The 22185-nt window shown below is 36.3% G+C and overlaps 2 protein-coding genes and 1 long non-coding RNA gene across 3 annotated transcripts; 2 read left to right on the forward strand and 1 right to left on the reverse strand.

The window, feature by feature from the left end:
* The first annotated feature begins 2341 nt into the window (after positions 1–2341).
* LOC133874082 (uncharacterized) lies at positions 2342–3403 on the forward strand. The gene is made up of 2 exons (XR_009901199.1): positions 2342–2771; positions 2862–3403. It is a non-coding gene; the product is annotated as an uncharacterized LOC133874082 (long non-coding RNA).
* A 1074-nt stretch (positions 3404–4477) lies between these two features.
* Positions 4478–9434, reverse strand: LOC133872752 (triacylglycerol lipase SDP1-like). The gene is made up of 3 exons (XM_062310347.1): positions 7152–9434; positions 5930–6073; positions 4478–5698 (listed from the first exon to the last, which is right to left on the reverse strand). Exons 1-3 carry the CDS (start codon positions 8568–8570, stop codon positions 4727–4729), a joined length of 2535 nt encoding a protein of 844 aa, XP_062166331.1. The 5' UTR covers positions 8571–9434; the 3' UTR covers positions 4478–4726.
* A 5112-nt stretch (positions 9435–14546) lies between these two features.
* On the forward strand, positions 14547–18703 carry LOC133872880 (calmodulin binding protein PICBP). Its single transcript, XM_062310517.1, has 2 exons — positions 14547–15302; positions 15401–18703. The coding sequence occupies exons 1-2, from the start codon at positions 14994–14996 to the stop codon at positions 18320–18322; spliced, it is 3231 nt and encodes a 1076-aa protein (XP_062166501.1). The 5' UTR covers positions 14547–14993; the 3' UTR covers positions 18323–18703.
* The last annotated feature ends 3482 nt before the right edge of the window (positions 18704–22185 follow it).

Raw genomic sequence — 22185 nt, forward strand, 5'->3', positions numbered from 1 at the left:
TATTCGATTAATTAATTTTCTCAGCTTCTTTTACACTCTCTTCTCATGTATTAATTTTTATCCAATTAATTAAAATTCGACCGAGTCCACAAAGAAAAATAATTCATTAGCACTATCAAAACGACAACGAAGAGCTTTTTTTAAAAATAAATAAATAAATAAATAATAATAATTTATTTTATTTTGTGAACATAAACCTCCCAATCAACACGCATGCTAATGGTAGAAGAGCTCCCACTATTCACGTTTGTTACTTTATCAATAAGTATAGGTGCCCTTAACCTTACGGCCTTACCAATCATAAAGTGAAAAAGTTGGACTAATAAAGAGAGATCAAAAGAGTCAAATTTTCTCCTTGTGGGAACTTGAATTATCTAATCAAAAGTTAAGCTGTCCCATATGTCCAAGAAATTCACCTACAAATTCACAAGGGAGAGGAGGAGGGACGAAGGATGACCACTTGGCTCAAAGGAAGATTTTTAAATAAAAAGAGGAAAAAATAAATTTAATTCTCAAGTATTATCATTACATTACATCGGACCAATCAATTAATATCACATAATTCTCATTTGACATGTCATGCACTTACAATAAAACTGTCAAATTTTTAAACGACTTACAAATTTAACAAGAAATTAGTAGGTTACGTTAAGAGTAAGGGTGAAAATAGAGCGGATAATAACTGTTTACATCTGCTATCTGCATCCGCATACCTTTTAATATATATATTCACTAAAACGACTTGGCTTTATTGTTATCTCATATGCGGATAGTGATTTTTCAATATAATTTTTTTTTTCCCTTTTATCAACTATAAATAGATGATGTAGGAAGCTAAATAATGTATGAGATGAAAATTTCATGACAAAATGATTATCAAGTGTGATCTAAATAATAGTATGTGTTCAACTATAGATAATGCCTTTTTTTATTTACTAGAAGCATGAATTATAATTTCAAGGTCCAAAGCGTCAATTACCTTATATGCAGATAGCAGATAATGACCGCATTTAATAACCGAGCAGATGCGGATAACAATCACATGATGCGAGCGTATATACCTAAAAGTGATAATCGCATAATGCTGATGCGGATGCAGATATTCGCATCCGCATCTGCATTTTCACCCTTAGTTGATGGGTCTAATCCGTTTAATTAAATGAATCATTTGAACTTTAAAGTAAGAGTAACGTTATGTGCAAGGCTTCTATCCTCCTCTTACCCCCAATAATAATTTATCTCAAATTCAATTGTGATTTTAAAAACAATGTCACATTTAAGAAGCTAAAACGAGAATATGAGTATTGCATATAGCATTACTTTTAAAAGTAAATATGACAAGTAGCACGTACTGTTATTACATAACGTGTCAAACGAGAGTCACTTAACATTAATTGATTTGGCCGACATAACACATTATTAATTAATTAGACCGTAAATTAAAAAGAAAAAAAATTCCGCAATTTGGGCAGGTTGGAAACAGCTTTTAGCGCCAGCAGATAGCCGCACCGCGTAAAAGGTTGAGCACGCGGAAAAATCTGAAAATAAACCGTGAGGCGCGCACGGCGCAGGCACACGGAATAATATAATACAACTGGACATCCACTTGTGTTTGTCGCAAATGAGCATTGCATGTGACAGCCCACACACACCCAACACACCATAATATATTTTTGACATTTTTCATGCATCCCACGTTCTTCAGAAAGTCCGATCGGTGATGTTTGACTCGATCGATCGACTAAGTACCATCCACTCCTTTTTTGCCTTTGTTTTTTCATCTGCTTTTGTTTATGCCGTGCCCCAATGCCCTACCCTTTACTTTACACGGACAGTTGTTTTCCGACTATCAATTATCAACTGCAGAAAACTTCTGCCTCCTCATTCATTCTCTTTTCAATTCCATGTGGGGCTGTCTCCACCGTGTTTTTCTGTGGCCAATAGGTCAGCTAAAATGGTGCAAAATTAATGAGACGTAAGGACAAGAATGATTACTCCTTGTGCAGTAACGAAACCAAGATTTCTGGTTTAGTAAGGGGTTAGATTGTAATGACTTATATAGTCTTATACTCATGTTTCAACACGAGAAAACGAATTGTCATCCCTAAGTCAAAATATACACTACAAAAAAATCACATTTTCTTGATGGTTTTTTTTTAGACGGTCTTGAAAACCGTCTAGAATTATAGTTTTACAATCAGTTTTATAAAATTGTTTGGAAATTAATTTCCAGACGAGTTTTAATTAAACTGTCTGTATATTTTAATTTCCAAACGATTTTATTATAACTCTCTATAAATTTACAGACGATTTAAAAAAAAAACCGTCTAAAAAATAATATTTAGATAAATTTAGAGACGGTTTCTTTTGAAACCGTTTGCTAACACTTTTTTTAAAAAAAAAACAAAACCATTGATGGAATTTTCAAAACAAAACCCATGGCTTTTCAAAACCATCATGTTCCTCTCTTAGAGCTCTCTCTCTCTCTCTCTCTCTCTCGTTCTTCTTCTTCCTCTTTCTGGTCGGCGATTGAAGACGGGCGACGGGATCTGGATGGTCGGCGAGATCAGGACGACTGCTTGGCTGACCTTGAAGCTGCCCTGGCTTGACGACGACTTGGACGACGGGAACGAGGCAATGGCTTCTCTCTCTCTCTCTCTCTCTCTCTCTCTCTCTCTTGTTTGACAGATTTGGCCGAAACCCACGCTCGGCCGGATCTCTGGCTGGAATACAGAGAGATCCAGGCGCCGGAACTTTTTTTTTTTTTTTGGGTAAGTGAAATTGTTAGGGTGTGTGGATTGTGATAATTTTTGGGTTTGATTTGTGAAGGATTTGTGAACATTTTTTTGTTTGATGTGTAGGCTGGATACTTGATGGTTTTGAGAAAAAGAACAAGAAGGATTTTTGTGAGGAATTTTTGTGCAGAAGGCTCGGTGTGGGTTTGTGAATGATTTTTATGTCCTCAGTGTTTCGATAGAGAAGAAGGATGCCAGAGGAAGAAGAGGTGGCGGGGGGCCGAAGAAAAAGTCTGCAATTGCGGACGGTTTGGCCCAAACCGTCTGTAACCCGAATTAGCGAATCATTGTTCTGGATAGTCTGAAACCGTCCAGAAAAAAATCGTCTGTACCGTTTTCCAGACGGTTCTTTTTCAATTTCTGGACAGTTTGAAACCGTCCAGAATTGCTTATTTTTTTGTAGTGATATATAAAAGTGTTAGAACAGATTTCGGTTTGGTAACTTGTTAATCTGCGAGAGCCTGCCTCCTAACCTGTAAAAGAGAAAACTGCATCGGGGAAACTCGACAATCCCACTCCGATGCTTAAGTCAATATTATCTCAAGCGTATATCTCTTTTGTATCACAGAGAGCAATCAAATTGTACCTGCGTAGTTGTGTGGTATTTATAGAGGGAGTGTCGAGAGTAGTCCTGTCTATTCATTGGACCACGTGTCGGGTCTAGAGCATTTGTCGACAATTCAAATCATGGGATCGTGGTACATGCTCAACAATGATCGCGCAGTCGGTCTTCAACCGGCTGTAGATCGTAGGGCACCTTCCATGATAATCGCTATGATGCAGGTTGTGAAGTCGGGTTTCAACCGATTCTAGATCGTGGTATGTGCTCCACAATTATAGCCAAGTTGGTTAAATCTGGGGCTCGGTATTATTCTGATTCGGGGTAAGATGACATCGGTAAAATATTATTATGAACTATTGGGCTTTGCCACTGACAAGCCCAATAGGTCTGGTTCTGGTAATTTGTTGTTGGGCCTGGTTGAGCCAAAGCCCGGCCCATTAGGCAAGGTCAGGATAATTTTCCAACAAAGGGGTTAAGCCTAATTTTAATAAGAATCAAACCCATGGTAGGTACTTAAAAATAAAATAAAATAAAATTTTTTTTTTTAAAAAAAAAAAAAAACAAACAAACCCATGGCAGGCCATCATGGGCGGCGGGCGCCTACCAACACTTTGCTCTTGACATCTTGTACATACTTTTCAAACATGTAGAACCTTTCAAAATGTTCTTTGAAAATAGGGAAAGAGTTAAAGATAAGGCACAGGATGATATGAAGTTGGGAATTTTGTCGTTTTCGTGGGTATTTTTTTTCTGAACTCGTATGTCAAATTGCTAAGGTAATCCTTGTGGAAAAGCACTTGTTTTTTAGTTGGGTATGAAAAAACACATGGGTTGGTGGTTAATGACAATTGAATTCAAGGCCTCCACCTACTCCTTATCACCGTACCACGACAAACATTAGAAATTGAGCACTTTCAGCAGCCAATGAATATTCTAGTATGGGCAGGAAAAGCTTAAGCAATTTCTTATAAATGTTTTTGTGGAAAGATAAGCCACGTGAAGTTGGTAATGGATCACTTTTTCCTTGTTCTATTTTTTTTTTTTTTTATCCCTCTTGGTCGGCTTGGAAAAAAAAAATGAAATAAATTTAGCAACACCAGAAAGCAACAAATTCTACAAATAAGCACTAAAAACCAAGCATTTCAAATTAGGTATAATTATAGAGAAATCAAAAACTTCACAGTTCTTCTCTCAGCTATATGAGATTCAGTTCATCCCATTCCTATGATCAGAATATCATCATGTGACACTAGTTTTAAGTGCAATATAAACAGTATTTTATCCGGATTTGTGAAAGAAATGGTGTCTAATTAGCATCCCTGATAAAACAACACCAACAGCACAACTATTATCATAATGGTTGTCAAAATCAACCATCGAGAACATGTGGACTGCTGCCATCATCTATGCCATAATGATCCCCAGAAGTAGAATCTGGAACATTTAGACTGTTTGTTGTGGCAACAATGTCATCACCATATTCAGATGCAGAGCTAGCATCATTCTCCTTCTCAAGACTGTCGAGTTGCACACATTCAGGAATGTCACTGCTGTAACTTTCCGCATCCTGACTCCTAGTTGACGCTGTTAAATCTTCTTTCTTTACAACATTAAACACAATCCCATTATGGGTCCTTTCAGGCTGCAAAAGATCACCTTCAGTCACAATTATGCTGGAACCATTAGTGGAAATTCTAGGGCCAAGATCCCTCTGATCAAAGTCTGTGCTTTCTGAGCTTCTATCTGGTGTTGTCACCATTGGGCTATGATAATATTGATTGTTGCCGACTATTTGAAGAGTAATTGAGTTAGGATTGGCCATTAAGCCTCTGTTTAGTTCCGCATCGACATCCAAATTTTGGACGAAGTGAATAAACTTTTCAGCTGAAGTAGTTCTCATCAAGGGCCCGCCAGATCTTGTCCAAGAATTTAAATCCACATTTTCAGACTCACTGTCACTTCCATCGTGCAAGTTACGGTGGGTTCGCAAATTTTTAGCCGTGGATCCACCAACTCCTTGATGGTATGAGGAAGAAACATCGGCAAGGAGGTCTTCAAGGGAGCCTGTGGAATTCTCTCGCGCAATGCAATTCCAAGAAGGAATTCGTCTGGAAGCACTGAATTTCACCGTGCTGGCTAGGCCATGAGAAGAAGCAGCAGCTCTCTCAGCACTCCTTTTGAGTCTACGCATGTGGTTGAGAATTGCAACACACTCATCAAGAGCAAGCTCGATCCCACAGTTTGCTTTTATGGCCGAGAGCTTCTCCCAAGTGCACCTTCTCCCTTGGTTTGCTGCCTTTTGAAGCTCCACATATGATATGTTTTGTATAATTTTTGAGTACTGGTACAAGAATCACAAGCGGGAGAAAACAATTGCTGGTCAATTACCATTGTAAGAATTTTCCAATTGCTGAAATGCATAATTGTCAAGCTAGATCTAATGCCTACATTGAAAGTATTCAACAATTTCATTTAACATTTGAACTTTTAAATAAACAAACTTTTGAGAAATTTTCATGTCACTAAGACTGAATATGCCAATCCAAAATTTAAACATTTTCTTTGCATCTACCTGAGCAAGTGTGGCAGGCATAACAACTGTGACATCACCCTCCCAATCTTGAGCAAACAACTGGGCAATACCCCCTAAAGGGAAACCAAGTTCCAGTATCTGGTTGCATCTATGTTTCACCTCCATCTCAACAAGATGAGCAAGCTACACAATTAAACATTAAGAAGATTATTTTTCATTTCACAAAGGTCAGGAAAAGATACAAAAAATAGACTCTGTTACGGAAATACATAACAGCGTATTTGAGCTGGTGTCCACTTAAGATGTGGCTTGGCATTAGGTGGTTCAAATTAACATGCATCTTTACTGGTATTACATTCCGCTCAAGTGTAGGTTATTCCACTCAAGTGCAGATGCTATGACATTCCAACCAAGTGCACAGACTCCTCTGTGCATCGCACATAAAGAAATTCCTGTGCCTCAATCTAACCTGCTTGGCAACAATTTTTTTTTTCTTTTCTTTCTTTTAGACCATAAACTGTAAGCCTTGTGCATCAACTATCAACTCAAATGAAGAGTCCCACAAATTTTAACCAGATATTTCACCATGAATTGTAAGAGAATCATGTTTCGCCAGCTGCCAACTAATTTTCATTCCAACAAGTTTTAACTTTTCTAATAATGACATGATAAAAGAAAGGCCACCCTAGTATAGGGAAGAAAGCACGAGAAAATGCCTAAAGAACAATGCTAAACTCTAACATCTATGTTATCAACAACAAAAAAAAAGGGAAAAAAAGGAACATGATAAAAAAAAGATGAAGAGAATTTATTAATAGAATGAGAGATGGGATTGGAGGGGTGGAAAAAGGCAATTATTATCTGAACAAAACTTTTCAACCGTGCATCTTCCAAAAGCTTCGTCTGATAGTTCCAAGTAGCCATGACTCATTCAATCACACCCACAAGGACAAAAACAAAGAATCAATCCTGATGATGTTCAGAAAAAAACTGATAACAAATAGCTGGACGGGCAGAATCTGGAACTTTAGTCCAAACTCGTGCACATTGTTCATTTATTCTTGCCTCATTAGTAAATCAGCCAAGTATAATATAGATCAAACAGATTGAAGTTAAACTGATAACTAATAGCTGGACGGTCAAAATCTGAAACTTTAGTTCAAACTCATGCACATTATTCATTTATTCTTGCTTCTTTAGTAAATCAGCCAAGTATAATATAGATCAAACGGATTGAAGTTCCAGTACCGTATATACATACCTTGGCAGCGAAGTTGCCTCCATAAGCTCTCACAAATTCCTTCATCCTCAACAATGGTGCTATATGAGGATTTGCCTGACTGACGATAAAATGATTCACATTGAACAGTTCTTTCAATTGCATCATAGGTAAATCAATCTCCAGGCTTCCATCTCTCCACCGACGCACATGAGTACCAGAGCCCTCCTCGGGATCCAAATTAAATGGTGGATGATAAGGAACGATCTCTCCACTTCTATCCTTTGCCATCAGCTCCTGAGCCTCGAAGAGGCCAGGGAACGCACAAGAAGCAGTCACTGCACTCCATATAACAACATGAGGTGAAGTCAAGTAGTTAAGGCATCTAGGTGGCTCATGCTTCCTTGGTGAGCAAACCGTTATCCCAAGAATTCGACCTGTCATATCATAAGCTTCTTGAAATGTAAGGTTACTTGTTAGACCCCTCAACATCACTTGCAACTGCCTGATCTCGTGAACAGCCCCTTGTGTCATGACCCTCTTTACTACAGTAAAAATCCCACCCATCTGATCAAAAAACTGCAAAGAGTGCAAAGAATCTTCAAAAAAACTTTGCAGCTCAGGCCAAGACCTAGTGGCAACCACAGCACACATAATAGATCCTACACTAGAGCCAGCAATTATTCTGGGCAAAAGCTTATGCTCAACCAGTGTTCTAACCACACCAATATGAAAAGATCCAAGGGAAGCACCCCCACTCAAAAGCAAAGCTGTCCTCCCAAAGGCATGTCTCGTTTCATGCATGAAAGCAAGCTTCTCTTCTAATGATAGCTCTTCTGAATCTGAATCACAAACCATTCTCAACTGATATGAGACCTCATCTATGTACGCCTTTATGAGCTTGGGCACGTGAAGCCTACCCTTGTGAAGTTCAGGATTGCACATATTACCGAGATTTCTGACAAGATCAGCTCGCATGCAAAAAATAATATCCCTCAGAGATCTCTCTTGGCGGCGATGGCTGAGTTCTTGAATCTTGTTCCTCACAAGTTCTTCATCATACAGGTCCGATTCATTCATTTTTGGGGTCTCTTTATCTAGCATCTTCGCAGCATGAGCCCATTCCTCATAGGTCAATGCAGTTCTCATCATATTTCTCCAAAAATTCCTCCGATAAGCCATTTCAGCCCTCTGTTTTACATTCGTATATCGTTTCAATAAAAAGGCGATTATTGTCACCATTGCCAATATTCCTTGAGGGTTTCGGGGGTGTAACCATGCTACCATGGGTGCCATAAAGTCCCTAAATCTATACATTAGATCCAAAAACACATGAAGTATTTGATGCCTCAAATGTGACATTGACTTGCAGAATAAAATTCTGAAAGCTATTGTTCGACCAATGATGGTTGAAGGTCCAATTGAAAAAGGATCAACACTGGCCTCATTACTAATATCCATATCTTGGTTAATATAACAGGTGTTTGTTTAAATGATCGGTTATGTGACAGCTCAATCTGCTTAATGCACAAAGCTGAAGAAAAATAGCAAAAAAAGAAAAATCTATTGCAGTTCTAAGAAACTACGATACAGACAGAAAACTAACAACCTAATTTCAAAAATTACCTAAAGATTTAAGAAGAAAAAGCTGACTTTTGCAGAAGACAGGTCGTGTTAAGGAAAGCTGTTGATCCTGAACCAAATGACAAAGCACATACTTCTAATCACAAATCCTCAAACTTCCAACCAGGACCAGCTCGCACAAGTCAACAACCCAATAGGTTCCGGATCAGAGCCCCAAAATCCCAATAACCATTGAAACCCTCAAGCTCCACACACCTCATCCAGAAAAACTTGATTAAAAAAAACAACCCATCCCTCCAAATTCCAACGGTGCTTAAACCCAAAAGAAAAAGCACAAATTTCCACCTCAAATCCCCCAACCAGCACCACAATAAAAAAAATCAACAGCCAAATGGGTTTCCAAATGAGAACCCAAAACTCTCAACACCGACCGAAACAAAGAACAAACCCAAAAAAGAAATCCTAGAGAAAACAGAAAGGCCACAATTACAGAATTTGAACAGGGAGAGGCATGGGAGAGTAATTAATATACCAGGGAAATTGATTTCTGGGAAGCATTGAGATCCGGGAAGAGATAAAGATGCCGATAGGGTGACGCCGACTTTAGAGTGAAGATTTGGTTAAGCATATGATGAAGTAATAATTACAAAGGCAAAGGTGGAGGATAAGGAAGAGAATGGCGCGCTTCTGGACAAAGCTGTTTGATTGTTGGAACTTTCTATTTTGGGATAAGTGACGAACACGTTCGATTACTCAAGTTTTTGTGTAAAAGAAAGCGCTTTTTGTTGCCTACAAGGAAAGAAGTTCTATAAGTGGGCCGTAGCTTCTATGACTAGACCCGTACGAGCTACGTGCCATGGCCCATGGCCCATGCCACAAGCCTTTTATTTTTGACTTTTTGCTCTTTTGCTTTCCTTTTTCTTCTTCTTCTTTTCTTTTCTTTTCTTTTCTTTTTTTTTTTTTTTTTTTTTAAAATTAATATTTTGACCAAAATATATGGATAATGGATTAGTGGAGGAAGGAGGGGTAGCTTACTGGAGTATGCATAAATAGCAAATTATTTTATGCTATCAAATTTTGTTAAAATATTTGATGATTTTGGTTAGTGTGTCCTGTTAGAGGCAATAAAAATATGACACGTGTTACTCATAATAAAAAAAATATATAAATATACAAAATATAAAAATTATAAATATATGAAATATATACAAACTAGAAATTAAAATTAAAAAAAAATAGGTAAGGGGCTGGAAAAAAGAGGGTAACATATTATTTTATAAATTAATTCTAAATTATTAGAGTTAATATATAATTAAAATACATAATCTTGAAAAAATAACTTAAACTTAATTTCTTAAACGTCCGCTTGATCAAACACCTACGAGCTTCATTGTGCTCAATCAATTTTCATCAAAATAATTTTTTTTTCTTTCATTATTTTATTTATTATATTCCTAATTTATATTGCCTTTTAGCATTTAATTTTGTTAATGTTACATGTCGGAACTCCCCTTCACTTCTGAGAGGGTGGTCAGCCACTCTAAAAATGTGATTAGGGTAGGCCAAGCATCCCTTCACCCTTTTAGGGTAATGGTTGAGGAAAGGAGGTGACCACACCACGTCGAGGCTTTGAGGCCACCCCCTAAGCCATTTAAGGAGTGATATGACCTCTTCCTAAGCCTTTGATGGTAGTGCGATCACCCCTTAGGCTAATTGACCATCACCCTCAAAAGATGATGGGAGTAGTCAGCCACCCCCCTAAGGGTGGTCAACCCACCCAATCACACCTTTAGTGTGACTGACTCCTTAAGGGTAGGGAAGTAGTTCAACCATCTGTTAGCTTCTTTGATTTTTGAACTTAATACGATCCCTACAATTTTAGGGAATTACCGAATTACAAGGGACCTCAATCCATATTTACCATTATATTTTCTTTGGTCTACGTGCTTTTTCCTATTTAAAAACTAAAGGAAGTAGGAGGATTTTAAACCGAAGAGGAGCCTCTCTCTGTTACTATAACTAAATTTAAGTTAAATGAAAAAGTAAATCCATGTTTATATTTGCATTTTGACCAAAAATGTGTCAAGAGTGTAGGATATAATTCTATTATTGATAAAAAGTTGCGTCAAATTCTAGGTTGGCAGAATTTACCTAAAAATCAAGTGAATATAGAATTTGAAAAGATGAATAATCAATAGATTTTGCATTCTATTTTAAATATGTTTTTCTTTTTTCAAAAAAAAAAAAAAAAAAAAACCTTTACCATAACCTCGGAAAAATTGTACATTTATGTATTGAAAGGGACGAGTCACCTGCATTTTACTTAATAGAAGTTTTTTTTTTCTTTTTCTTTTTAATTTTGTTTTCGTATAATTTTCTTTTTAATTAATAGACATGGTTCTAGTTTGGAAATTTGTGTTGGACATGGGCTTGGCTTCAAACAATTGTTCGGCCCACTCAATATTGTTCAACTCAATTCAATCTTCAACCATCCAACTACCAATTAATTTCAATTTTTAATTGAAAAATATTTTGTCATTGGACAAATATGAGACATTAAGTCTAAAGATATTGCAAGTGAAGTTTTGAGTAGTTTCGTTACAGAATGAAAAAAAAAAAAAAAAAAAAAAAAAAAAAAAAAAAAAAAAAAAAAAAAAAATGAGAGAAAATCTCAGCGACATAAAATAAGAAAATAGATATGCATGGATCCCAAACAAAAATAAGTTTTCTTTTTTTTTTTTAAAAAAAAAAAAAAAAAAAAAAAAAAACTTCTTCAATCTTCCAGCCGAAACTTATCATAAGTCTTAAATTTGCTGCTTTTACCGGGAGGCATGTTGGTACAAACATTGAGTAGAACTTCAATGCACATTGAAAATTGGCATGTAAATATAGGATGCTTAAGAGCTTATATACACATGATTAAATTTGTACTTAAGTCATGTGAAACACTTAAGATCGTAACATATCACTAGATTCCCTAACTGACGTCTATAGTGGCCTACTCTATCGATGGTGATTTGATGTTAGCCATTTCTCTTTTGGTGGCTGCACTCACCTATTAATTTTCAATGGCTTAAAACTGTGGCCATATATAATAAGAAGATATTTTTATCCAGTCTACCAAATGATATAAATATTGGGTAAAACTCACCATTAAAAACCGGCTTCAAAAAGAGGGTGCCCAAGAACTTATATACACACGATTAATCTTGTACTAAAGTCATGTGAGATACTTAAGATCGTAACACATAGGATATCATTCGTTAGATCAAGATCTCCTGTAATTCTTACAATCGTGATCGTTCATTTAAAATGTATGGTCATGATTTTGCCACATAATCTATTTAGAACAAAAACTTTTTCAAAAAATAACATAGGTTGATAAAGAACAACCTCAAGGGTGGTGTTATCGCTATAAAAATAAAAAAGCATTAAGGTGTGATCCAGCCACCCATTCAAGCCCTAGAGGGGGTGGCCAATTGCCTTTTAAAGTTTTAATAGGGTGATTAACAACTCTTGAAAAGCCAACCAACCTCTCAACCTTGAGGAGGTGGCCAAACCACCCCACAAGACTATTCAAGACTTGTCAAACACTCTTTTTTTATAATGCTTGAGAAGATGACCAAATTATCTTTAAATTTCAAGGCTTTTCGGTAATGGTTTGACTACCTATTTAATTTGGGTGGTTGGCTTAGGAAATTTTTTTCTTAAAAAAAATAAAATAATAATAATAATAATAATCAAAATAAATGACTCATTTAGATAAACGGTCACAATTTTAAGAATTACTTGCCATGCAATTTTAGGAAATCTTGATCCTCTTTCTTCAATCTCTCGGCTCAAGTACAGAGTCCCATGTGAGAGCTTTGAAGCTCCAGCTACTTTAACTCTGTAAAGAAATTGAAAAAGAAAAATAAGAAGAAAAAAGGACCTATTATGAGCACATAAAACATGAAAGTATTCCTATTGGGTCCCAACTCCCACGCGCTAAACGGTTGTTCAAAAAGATTTGTAGATCTGACGGATCCGGGCCCTCTGATCCCCGAGTTGCGCTTGGAATTATTCGGGTCCCACAGCCAGCAAACTTTTGGTGGTCAACGCGTTTTATGTCTCTTGCGATGGTCGATGCCAACTATCAATCTCTCTCTAATCTCACCGTCAATATTAATAATTGAGTAACGCTCATAATTATTTTACATTGTATCGTATTATAAATAATTAATATAAGAAATTATTTTAAAGAAGCTAAAAGTATGAAATATGTGTGGTAAATATGAATGTTAAAATTAGTATAATTCTTAATAATTTTTTAAAAAAATTTACTTTTGTAAATTACTACCTTTTTTTTCCCGGCAAACCATCCAAAATACATGCTTAACAACTAAATCAATATTCTTGGAGACATTTGAACATTATAGGTTAGAAAATAACGAAGCTTGTAATTATTAAAGCACACCAAATGCGTACCAAAATGAATGTTTTATCAAAATAAATAAATGTAACATTACCCAAACTGTCAATAATTTAAATAATCGAGCCTAATCTCCGTTTTAAACCAAAAGTCACAACAAGATTATCAAATAATAAACAAATTGAATTAATAGAATGATAAAGTTTTCATCCGAACTAGGTTGAAAGAATTCGTTTCAACTCAATTTACTAAACGAACATGTGTTCTTAGAGCATGTAATTTTCACCTGTATTTTTAAAAATACATGTGAAAATTAAAAACGCATCACTTGCTCTATGGAAACATGTAAGTTGAATGAATTAGGTTGAAAGAATTTATTCCAACCCAATTTTGAGGATGCAAGACCTAACGTAATTCAAGGTTGTCCGTAACTTAGAATCTTGATCCTTACATTTGACTGCGTGTATAAGAAAGAAAGGAGGTAAGCATTCAATGGGCCTACGGGGAGTTTTCTGTGTGAAAATACAATCAAATTATTAAAAATAAATTGTTCAGAAAAAAAAAAAAAAAGACGAAAAATCCAAATTTAATAAAATGGGTTTACTTGGTATTTTTAAGAAATAGGGAGTTCAAACTTAAAACTTTTATTTTGATATCCTATTAAATTACTTTTTATTCCAAAAGTTTAAAAAATACTATTATCAAACTGCATTTTGTAGTCAAGCGATAATCTTCCCTTTGCTAAAATTCTTGTGTCCTACGAAAAGTTCAACACAATCTATAAAAACATGTGTTGTTTGAACATGTGAAAAATAAGTACTTTTTTAATGGCTGGAATAATATCCGACTGAATTTTATTAAAAAAAAAAAACATGCATTTTACATATTATTAATAAATTAGGTTGATGAAATTTTTTTCAATCTAATTTGAAAGAAATCCGAAAAGATAAAGAAAGTGAAGTCCTAGCCTAGATGGGAATATATACGTAGCAGAAGACACCATTGACGTGGACATTGGTCCCGACCAGGAACATAATATACGCTAAAAGAAAGTCATGGGAGCATGTTATTGGATCACATCATATCTCAGAACTTTCTTAGCATCTTCAAATTAATTTTTTGTGGACAAGAATTATCTAGTTATATCATAGTTATTCCATCATTAAATTATATATCTTTTTTTTTCTTTTTCTTTTATTATAGATATTATATTATATATCTTAGCTAATATTGATTATTATTTATTGGTTTTTTGAATTTCCCATAAGCATGACATGTTGGACAATAAAAGGAGAAAATAATTCCCAAAATACTGGAATTATCTTCTTAAAATAGCTTAAGAACTCCCATAGTATACGATAGTCTTCTAAATAGAGTTTGGCTTACCTGGAGTGAAAGAATAACCATAGATTTTCTGTGAAAAATAAACAGATAATATTATACAGGAGAATCTCTAGTGATTTTTTCCCAAATGGAAAAAGAAAAAGAGGATTAAATTAAGAAGAAAAAAAAAAGAGTCAATGAATCTGGAAGGCCAAGTCAATGAATCTCTCTACGTCCCTTTCTCAACCGCATTCAAATTTTGTTAACGGGCTAAGTCAGAGCTGAAATTTCAAATGAAGTTTGAAGAAGAAGAAGAAGATGAAGAAGACCAGTCACCGTCGCAAAGTACAAAGCTTTGGATTCTCTGGTTTTTGTTTTGTTTTGGATGAATAATTCTCTGGTTTTTGGGTCATCCCAGAAGACGTTCTTTGCAATTCTACCATTCCCAGACAACCAGAGGTCCAGAATATAACTTTGCTTTTTCGTCCAAAAGTAACAAGGAAAAAGAAGAGCTCCAACCTTCAGAACATTCCCATATTCAAAGCTCCCTTGTTTTTAGTCCAGAAATGATTTCCAACAATCTTGAAGCTGGAGCTCATTACGATGGTATGAATTCTGCAGAATCTGAGATGCTGTCAGAAAACAATGAGTCATCTTTTTATCAGAAACAGGACAGCAGTGACAGGGGAGGAACAGAGCCAAAGAGGAAGCTGAAGAAATTGAGATCAATCAAGCTCTCAAGATTGCCAAGCCAAAGATCATCCACAAGACGATCAAAATTCCGGAATGATCACCTTCCTGTTACCTTGTCAGAAGCATCGCCGAATTATATGAAGGCCACAAACAGTTCAGATGCAAGGAAGGAAAGTTTGCAGGCAAGTTTTTTGTAATTTCTGAATTTAGTTTTTGTTGCAATTATTCGAGTAAACGGTACCCAAATTTTCTGACACCAAATATTGCTTCTTCTGGGCAGAATTCAACGACAATGTCGACAAGGAGATCAAGTTTGAACCCTGGGAAGAGTTTGACAAGAATGTCTAGTTTGAAATACAGGAGGAATCTGATGAGCAAAAGCTCTGGAGGGACTGATTTGCAGAGGAAAGTGAAGAGGTCAAGATCAATCAAGAAGGCAAGTTCATCCACAAGAAGCGTGGAATCCGGCTATCAGGCAAGTTCCCAGAATTCTGAATCCAGTTCTAGTAGCAATCATCACCAAAATAGGAAAAAATTAATAAGTGATCCAAAGCCAAAATCTGTTTTTTCTGGTAATAAATCTGTGAGAATGATGACAAGGACTCCGAGTTTGAAACCTGTGAAAGTCTTGACAAAAATGGGTACTTTCAAATCAAAGAAGCCTTCCATTACGAAATGTTCTGAAATATGTAAGGCTACCTGTTCTTCAACTCTCAAGGATTCCAAAATCCCAGGCTCCTTGGGGCTTCAGCCAGGAAAACATGAATCTGAAAGGGCTTCAGTCACGGAGGTTTGTCCTTATAGTTATTGTTCTCTTCATGGTCATCACCATAATGCTTCACCTCCATTGAAGCGCTTCGTTTATATGAGGCGGCGTTTATTGAAGACCCAGATGAGCATGAAACGAGAGAGTCAATTTCTTAAAGGCAAACGTTCTGGGAATATGAAGAAAGGAATTCAGGCAAAGGAAATGTTGCATAATTCCACCAGAGCTCTCTCTCATGTTAAAGAAAAAGCAGGCAGGGATTTCTCTGCAAATGGAAATGAAGTAGAATATAAAATGCAGTCTAAAAATCAGAAATATATCAAAGCGTGGCACTCGATATATAAGCATGCATTAGTAGGTATTGGCCGAAAAGTTGAAAACCAGATTCATCTAGATGGATTGGACAGTGAAGAACAGGTGGAAAATACCAACAACTGTGATCCTTCTGAGGGTCTTTCTGAATCAGACCACCAAAAGAATGAGCTCAGCCAGATTGATGCCGTTAAGCTGTTACAAGAAGCATTTGATGAAATCCTTCTACAAGAATTTCAAGACCGTTCTTCTGATGATCAAGCAATGACAAGTAGCATAAGTCCAGACCAAGAACTCTTGGAAAAGAGTCATGTTAAGGGTGGGGAATGGAGCATCTCAGCTTCCAGCGAGCCTGCAACAGACAATATGGTAGAAAATCCAGAAGAAACATTGCTCGAAGCTGATAGTCTTAGTACTCCCAAAGAAGAGAAATCTGACAAGAGAATGCCCAAAAGCTGGAGCAAACTGAAAAGCTTAATCCTGCTCAAGAGATTTGTCAAGGCATTGGAGAAGGTGAGGAATTTCAACCCCCGAAGGCCACAATATCTGTCCTTGAAGCCTGACCCAGAAGCAGAAAAGGTCCATCTGAGGCACCAAACAACAAACAACAGAAAAAACTCTGAGGAATGGATGCTTGATAATGCACTTCAACAGGTCATTTCTAAACTAGCTCCAGCTCAAAAACGGAAAGTAGCACTGCTTGTAGAAGCTTTTGAGAAGATTCTTCCACTGCCAGAAATTGAAACTCCCCAGAGATCCAATTCAGCAGTTTGCAGTCAAGCAAATCCCGTTCAAGCCTGTAATGGTTCCTCAATTCAAAGCAGAGAAGAAACATCATATCCTGAGAAAGATATCAAATGTTATCCAGAGCAAGTCAGTGATTTTCACACGGACAAACAGCAGACTCCTCCACTGAAATTTTCTGAGCTCAGAGAAACAAGTTTGGAATGTTATTGCAGTAAAGCAGAACAGGAAATAACTGCTTCTCAACCCACCAACGAAGACTGGGAGGAAAAGCAAGTTATTGCCGTCGATCTTGAAAGGGTGGACAATAAATTCGTTCTTGCTGATAATCAACCTGATTCCATCATTAGTTGTTCACCAGAGATCAAAGATCCCAGCTCAAGTGAAGAATTCTCCCTGAAGCCAGAGGGCATTGTAAGCACTTGTCATGAAGTAGTTCGAGAGAATGGAAAAGTCTCCATAGGAAATACTTCAAGTTCAGAACTCTGCAACCATGGTTCTGAATCAGGATGCAAAGATTCAGAGACAGACGTTTTAGTCAGTGCACCTTGTGAACAATCTGATATGCATGAAATCCCAACCTCAGAAAATTATGTGGAATCAAAAGCAATTAACAGTGTAGCAAATGCGGCCTGGTTGGAAAAAAAGAAAAACATGAGACTGTGGTGCTTGGTATATAATCACATGGTATCAGGTATTGCAGCAAAAGATGAAGCAGGTAAAGAAGAACAAGTGGATGAGGCCGACTCATTGCCTGTAACAAGCATTTCCAGTTCTTGTCAGAATTTCTCTGAAATGGATAACGAGGCAGATGACCAGACAGTTAAACTCCACCATATTGAAGCCATTAAGCTGGTAGAAGAAGCGATTGATGAAATCCTTCTGCCGGAAATCTCAGAAGAGGAACGTGGTGACACAGGGAAACCATTCATCTCAAATTGCAAAGATTCCGATAAAGACAGCTTCACGAAATCCGGCAAAACAGACCCAGAAGAGAAGTGGATCACGTCTGATAATATCAGTGCCGAAGAAGAGGAGACAACAGCAGCAATGAAGGTGGAAAAGAAATCTAACCAGCAAATGCCAAGAAAGTGGAGCATTCTGAAAAAGTTGATCCTGCTTAATAGATTCATCAAGGGATTGGAAAAAGTAAGGAAATTTAATCCACGAAGGCCACGATATCTGCCTTTGGAGCCGGGCCCAGAAGGAGAAACAGTTAATTTAAGGCATTTGGACATGGATCAAAGAAAAAACTCTGAGGAATGGATGCTTGATTATGCACTTCAACAGGTTGTCTCAAAACTAACCCCAGAAAGGAAAAGAAAAGTTGAACTGCTTGTACATGCTTTTGAATCAGTCAGTCCAACTATTGGAAGTTGAAAGGCACAATGTAGCAGCTTCCAATCATGCAAAACTGCGTTCAAGCCAAATGATCACTCAGGTAAAAGCAAAAAGCCTCCATTTTCCTTGTCATTTACACAAGTCCGAGGGAGAATGTTCCACAGGAATAACCTTTCAGCTGAACTACCAGACTTCTGTCATCTAGGACGCAGCAGTGTAGCATGTAGTTGCAAGTTTTGAGTCCTTAATGAAGATTGCAAGGAGTATACCCTTTTTTTTTTCTTTTCTTTTTTTGTTGTTGTAATTTTTAAGGCTTATTGAAGTCATCATATTTTATGAAGAATGTGTAGAAATATTATCACACAACTTTGTATCTGGAGATTGCATTATTTGTGGTGTATGTAAAAGGTCTAAAAGATACTCTAATGGTGTGCTTATATTATTTTCTACCACACTATAGTTTATTATTTATTAGATAAATACAATAAACTTCAATAAATTGAAGGGAAAAACCTACATATCTCTCAAATTACAATCAAACTGAGAATATCATTCCAAGCTTTTAATTAGGATAATGTCCCTCCAAACTACTAAAAAATTGTATGTTAATGTCCCTAATAACAAGAATAGTCTTAATAAAATAAAATAAAAATCTAACAAAAAAAAAAAAGGAAAAACGAAAGACTAGGAGTGGCTCTGCCGCCTCCTTGGCCAAAAAGGGTGTGGCTCGATTAAATGGGCAAGGGGTGATGTTGGCAAATCAAGACAATATGTAAGAGAACGTTGCTTCTGAGTTGATTGAATTGAGTTCTTAATTTCCCACCGTCTTTGCATGGGAATAGGATCCATGGGAGAGGAGCCGGTTAGAGGTGTACATGCGGACGGATATTAACTGCCTGCATACGCAATTATTCGCTATCCATTATCTACATATCGATTTTAGGGCATGCGGATGCGGTTAATAAACGCATCCACAAACCCTTTATATATAATATATATTTTATATTTAATAAATTCACCAAAACGAAGTCGTATTGGATTAAGTATATATTATGTTTACATTGATTTAGTTTGTTGTGTTCCTTTCTCGTATAACACGAAGGAAAAACTAATGTAAAATCAATATATTTTCAAAAGATTATAGATTAAAAAAAAGCCCAAAACATTAAAAACCTGTCTAAACTATTTTTAAAATCGTTTAAAATATGCTTTAATAGAGAACCAAAAAAAGCCCAAAAGTCTAAAATAGACCAATTACCTAATATGCAGAAAGCGAGTAATACTTGCGCGGATGTGGTTAGTAAAAACATGATGCGGATATCCAAAAGTGATATCCGTATTTTGCGGATACGACTGCATCTACATCCCACATGTAGACCCCTAGAGCCGGTTAGGCAAAGAAGTATTAAATTTGGACAAAATTGTCCCCATCTCTTATCCCACTTTTTTGCCTACCTGGATCCTTTCCATTTGAAATGAAATGGGGAGGACCCTGGCCTATTCCCCTGAGCTTGCCACTGCTGCAGCCACAAGGGGATGCCGGTTTTGCAGAAGTAAGAATGCCAATGCCAAGGCACAGGGCTTATGCTAATGGTCCGCCAGGTGACGAACTCATCCATGAAAGTGAATTCTTCCACTGGGATTTCCAACCCGCATTGATAGTGCAACTCAGGTGGAAAAGTGGTAGCTTTTCGTTTGAAGAAGAGCATTTGCTGTTTATTTTACCGATCGATATTATCTCCCTCTGCTGTGGACCACGCATCAACAAAATTTCCTTTTTTTGTGGTGTGTGGTTGAGGTTTAGAGCTCCTTCCAAAGTTTGCAATCCTCCCCATCACACACGTGTGAAATAGTTTTTTTTTTTTTTTTTTTTTTTTAGAAAAAAAGATATATAGGAGTATTTTTTATTTGTTGAAAAAAAAAAATTAGGGTCGTCTTTTTCTTTTTGTCAACCTTGGAGATTTAACAATTTTTTTATAGTTCGAAGGCACATTGTCCTAATTGAAAATTTGAGAGAATGTTGATAATCATTTTGGTGCAATTAAAAATGATGGTAAACAAAAATTATTTTTAGTTTGACCAAAAAAACCTCTTTAATTCTGAAAAACAAAAAATCGTTTTCTGAATTTAAACTCTTCATTCTTGCAAGCACGTTCGTGAGAATTTGCCACTGCCGGCCATTGGAGTTTTGGCGGCCCGAATTGCGCCAAGGTTTTCAGATTTTGGGATCCAAGCACAGGAATTCAACAACACTAGCTACCGAAATCCGGTCACCGTCGTAGAAATCCGACAAATCCGGCCATTTGTGCCGGATTCTAGCCACCATAGCCGGAATCTGACCAGTATAGATGGATTATTGCCAGTTTCGCTGGAATTCTAGTGCACTGTGCCAGCTTCTAGCGAAAATGGTCGGAATTTTGCCTGTAGGCGACAGATTCTAGCTAATGTTGTCGGACTCTGGCCACAATTGCTAGAATTTCATCACTGGTGGTTTTTCGCTGTTGATAATTTTTTTGTACGAGCCAGACACCAAAAATTATTTTTTCTAAAAAATAATTTTGTTAAAAATATTTTATGATAGAAAACATTTTACGTCGAAATAAACGGAACATTAAATTAAACTACCGCCAAACTTGAGAAAGATAAATACTAGTAAACCTAGAAAAGATGAACACAACTACACAAAAGATATATAAGGATCATTTCCACACAAATCGTGCAAACAACATTACACAATCGTCTAACCGTTTTAAATGGTATATTATCATAAGAAACTAGTAGAGCATGTCCCACCATGCAGACCTAGGTTATAACTAAAAATGAAGCAATCTTATTAGGAAATGATCACATTTCATCGATATATATCAAGAACAAAGAACAAATGAGTACATGGTCGATGATATACTCTTGCAAATTAAGTTAGGGTACGTTCATCAATGATTTTTCAAGAATTAAAGATCTAGTTTTATATTTTATGAAGCACAAGTCATAGACTTCTAGTATTTTTTCCATCTTCAAGTAGTGAAAAACACGGGTGAAAAGTCATAATAGAAGAAAAATGAAATATTTCAGAACCGATAATAGATAGGAGTATTAGGAAGCTGAATTTTATGGAGTTTTGCAAAATTGAATTACCTTATTGAAAAAAAGGCCAAAATGCATGAGGTTGAATAGAATCTTGTTAGAAAGAACGAGCAGAAGCTTCTTGAAAAAGGCAAAATGCATGTTGTTGAATACAAGATTGTCAAAAAGTTTATGGGATGGGGCAGTTAATTATGCAGGTTTCATCACAAATTAATCTCAGTTTTTAGGGATTGATTTCAAAGTTCTAGAAGTATGGATAGGTAAACCTGTTGATTATTTAATTTTAAAATTATTTAGTTGTCGTGCATACGTTCATGTGCAAAGCGGAGAGTAATCAAAGTTAGATCCAAGATCAAAAAAGTGCATATTTCTTGGTTTCGAGAGTGGTGTCAAGGGTTATAGGTTTTGAGATCTAGTTTCAAAAGGAAAAAAAATTGTTCCTAGAGATTGATATTCGATAAGAAATAGTTTTTAGAGGGGTTTCAGAGCTTCTCTCAGGTATACAATAGATCTTTTCCATCAATGTAATGGTTAAGAACCTACTCGCGAGAATAGCTCTCCTGTTTGTGAAGCTGGCAACCCTTTTATATAGGATTGAGATTCTCTGTTATTAAGCTGCTCAAATTTTATATAAATTTAAACAGCTTAAGAGAAGGAGTTGTAAGACACAATTACTCCGAATAGCCTAAAAATCAGAACTCACATGTCCAAAATAGGTACACCCTATAGTTTCTCTCTTTTAAAATATTCAGATAATTTAATAATCAAAAATTCTTATCCCTCTACTTGAGATCGCCTGAATTGCGTGCAATTTGAAA

Source organism: Alnus glutinosa, chromosome 7, assembly GCF_958979055.1.
Source record: "Alnus glutinosa chromosome 7, dhAlnGlut1.1, whole genome shotgun sequence".
Taxonomy (NCBI): Eukaryota; Viridiplantae; Streptophyta; class Magnoliopsida; order Fagales; family Betulaceae; genus Alnus; species Alnus glutinosa.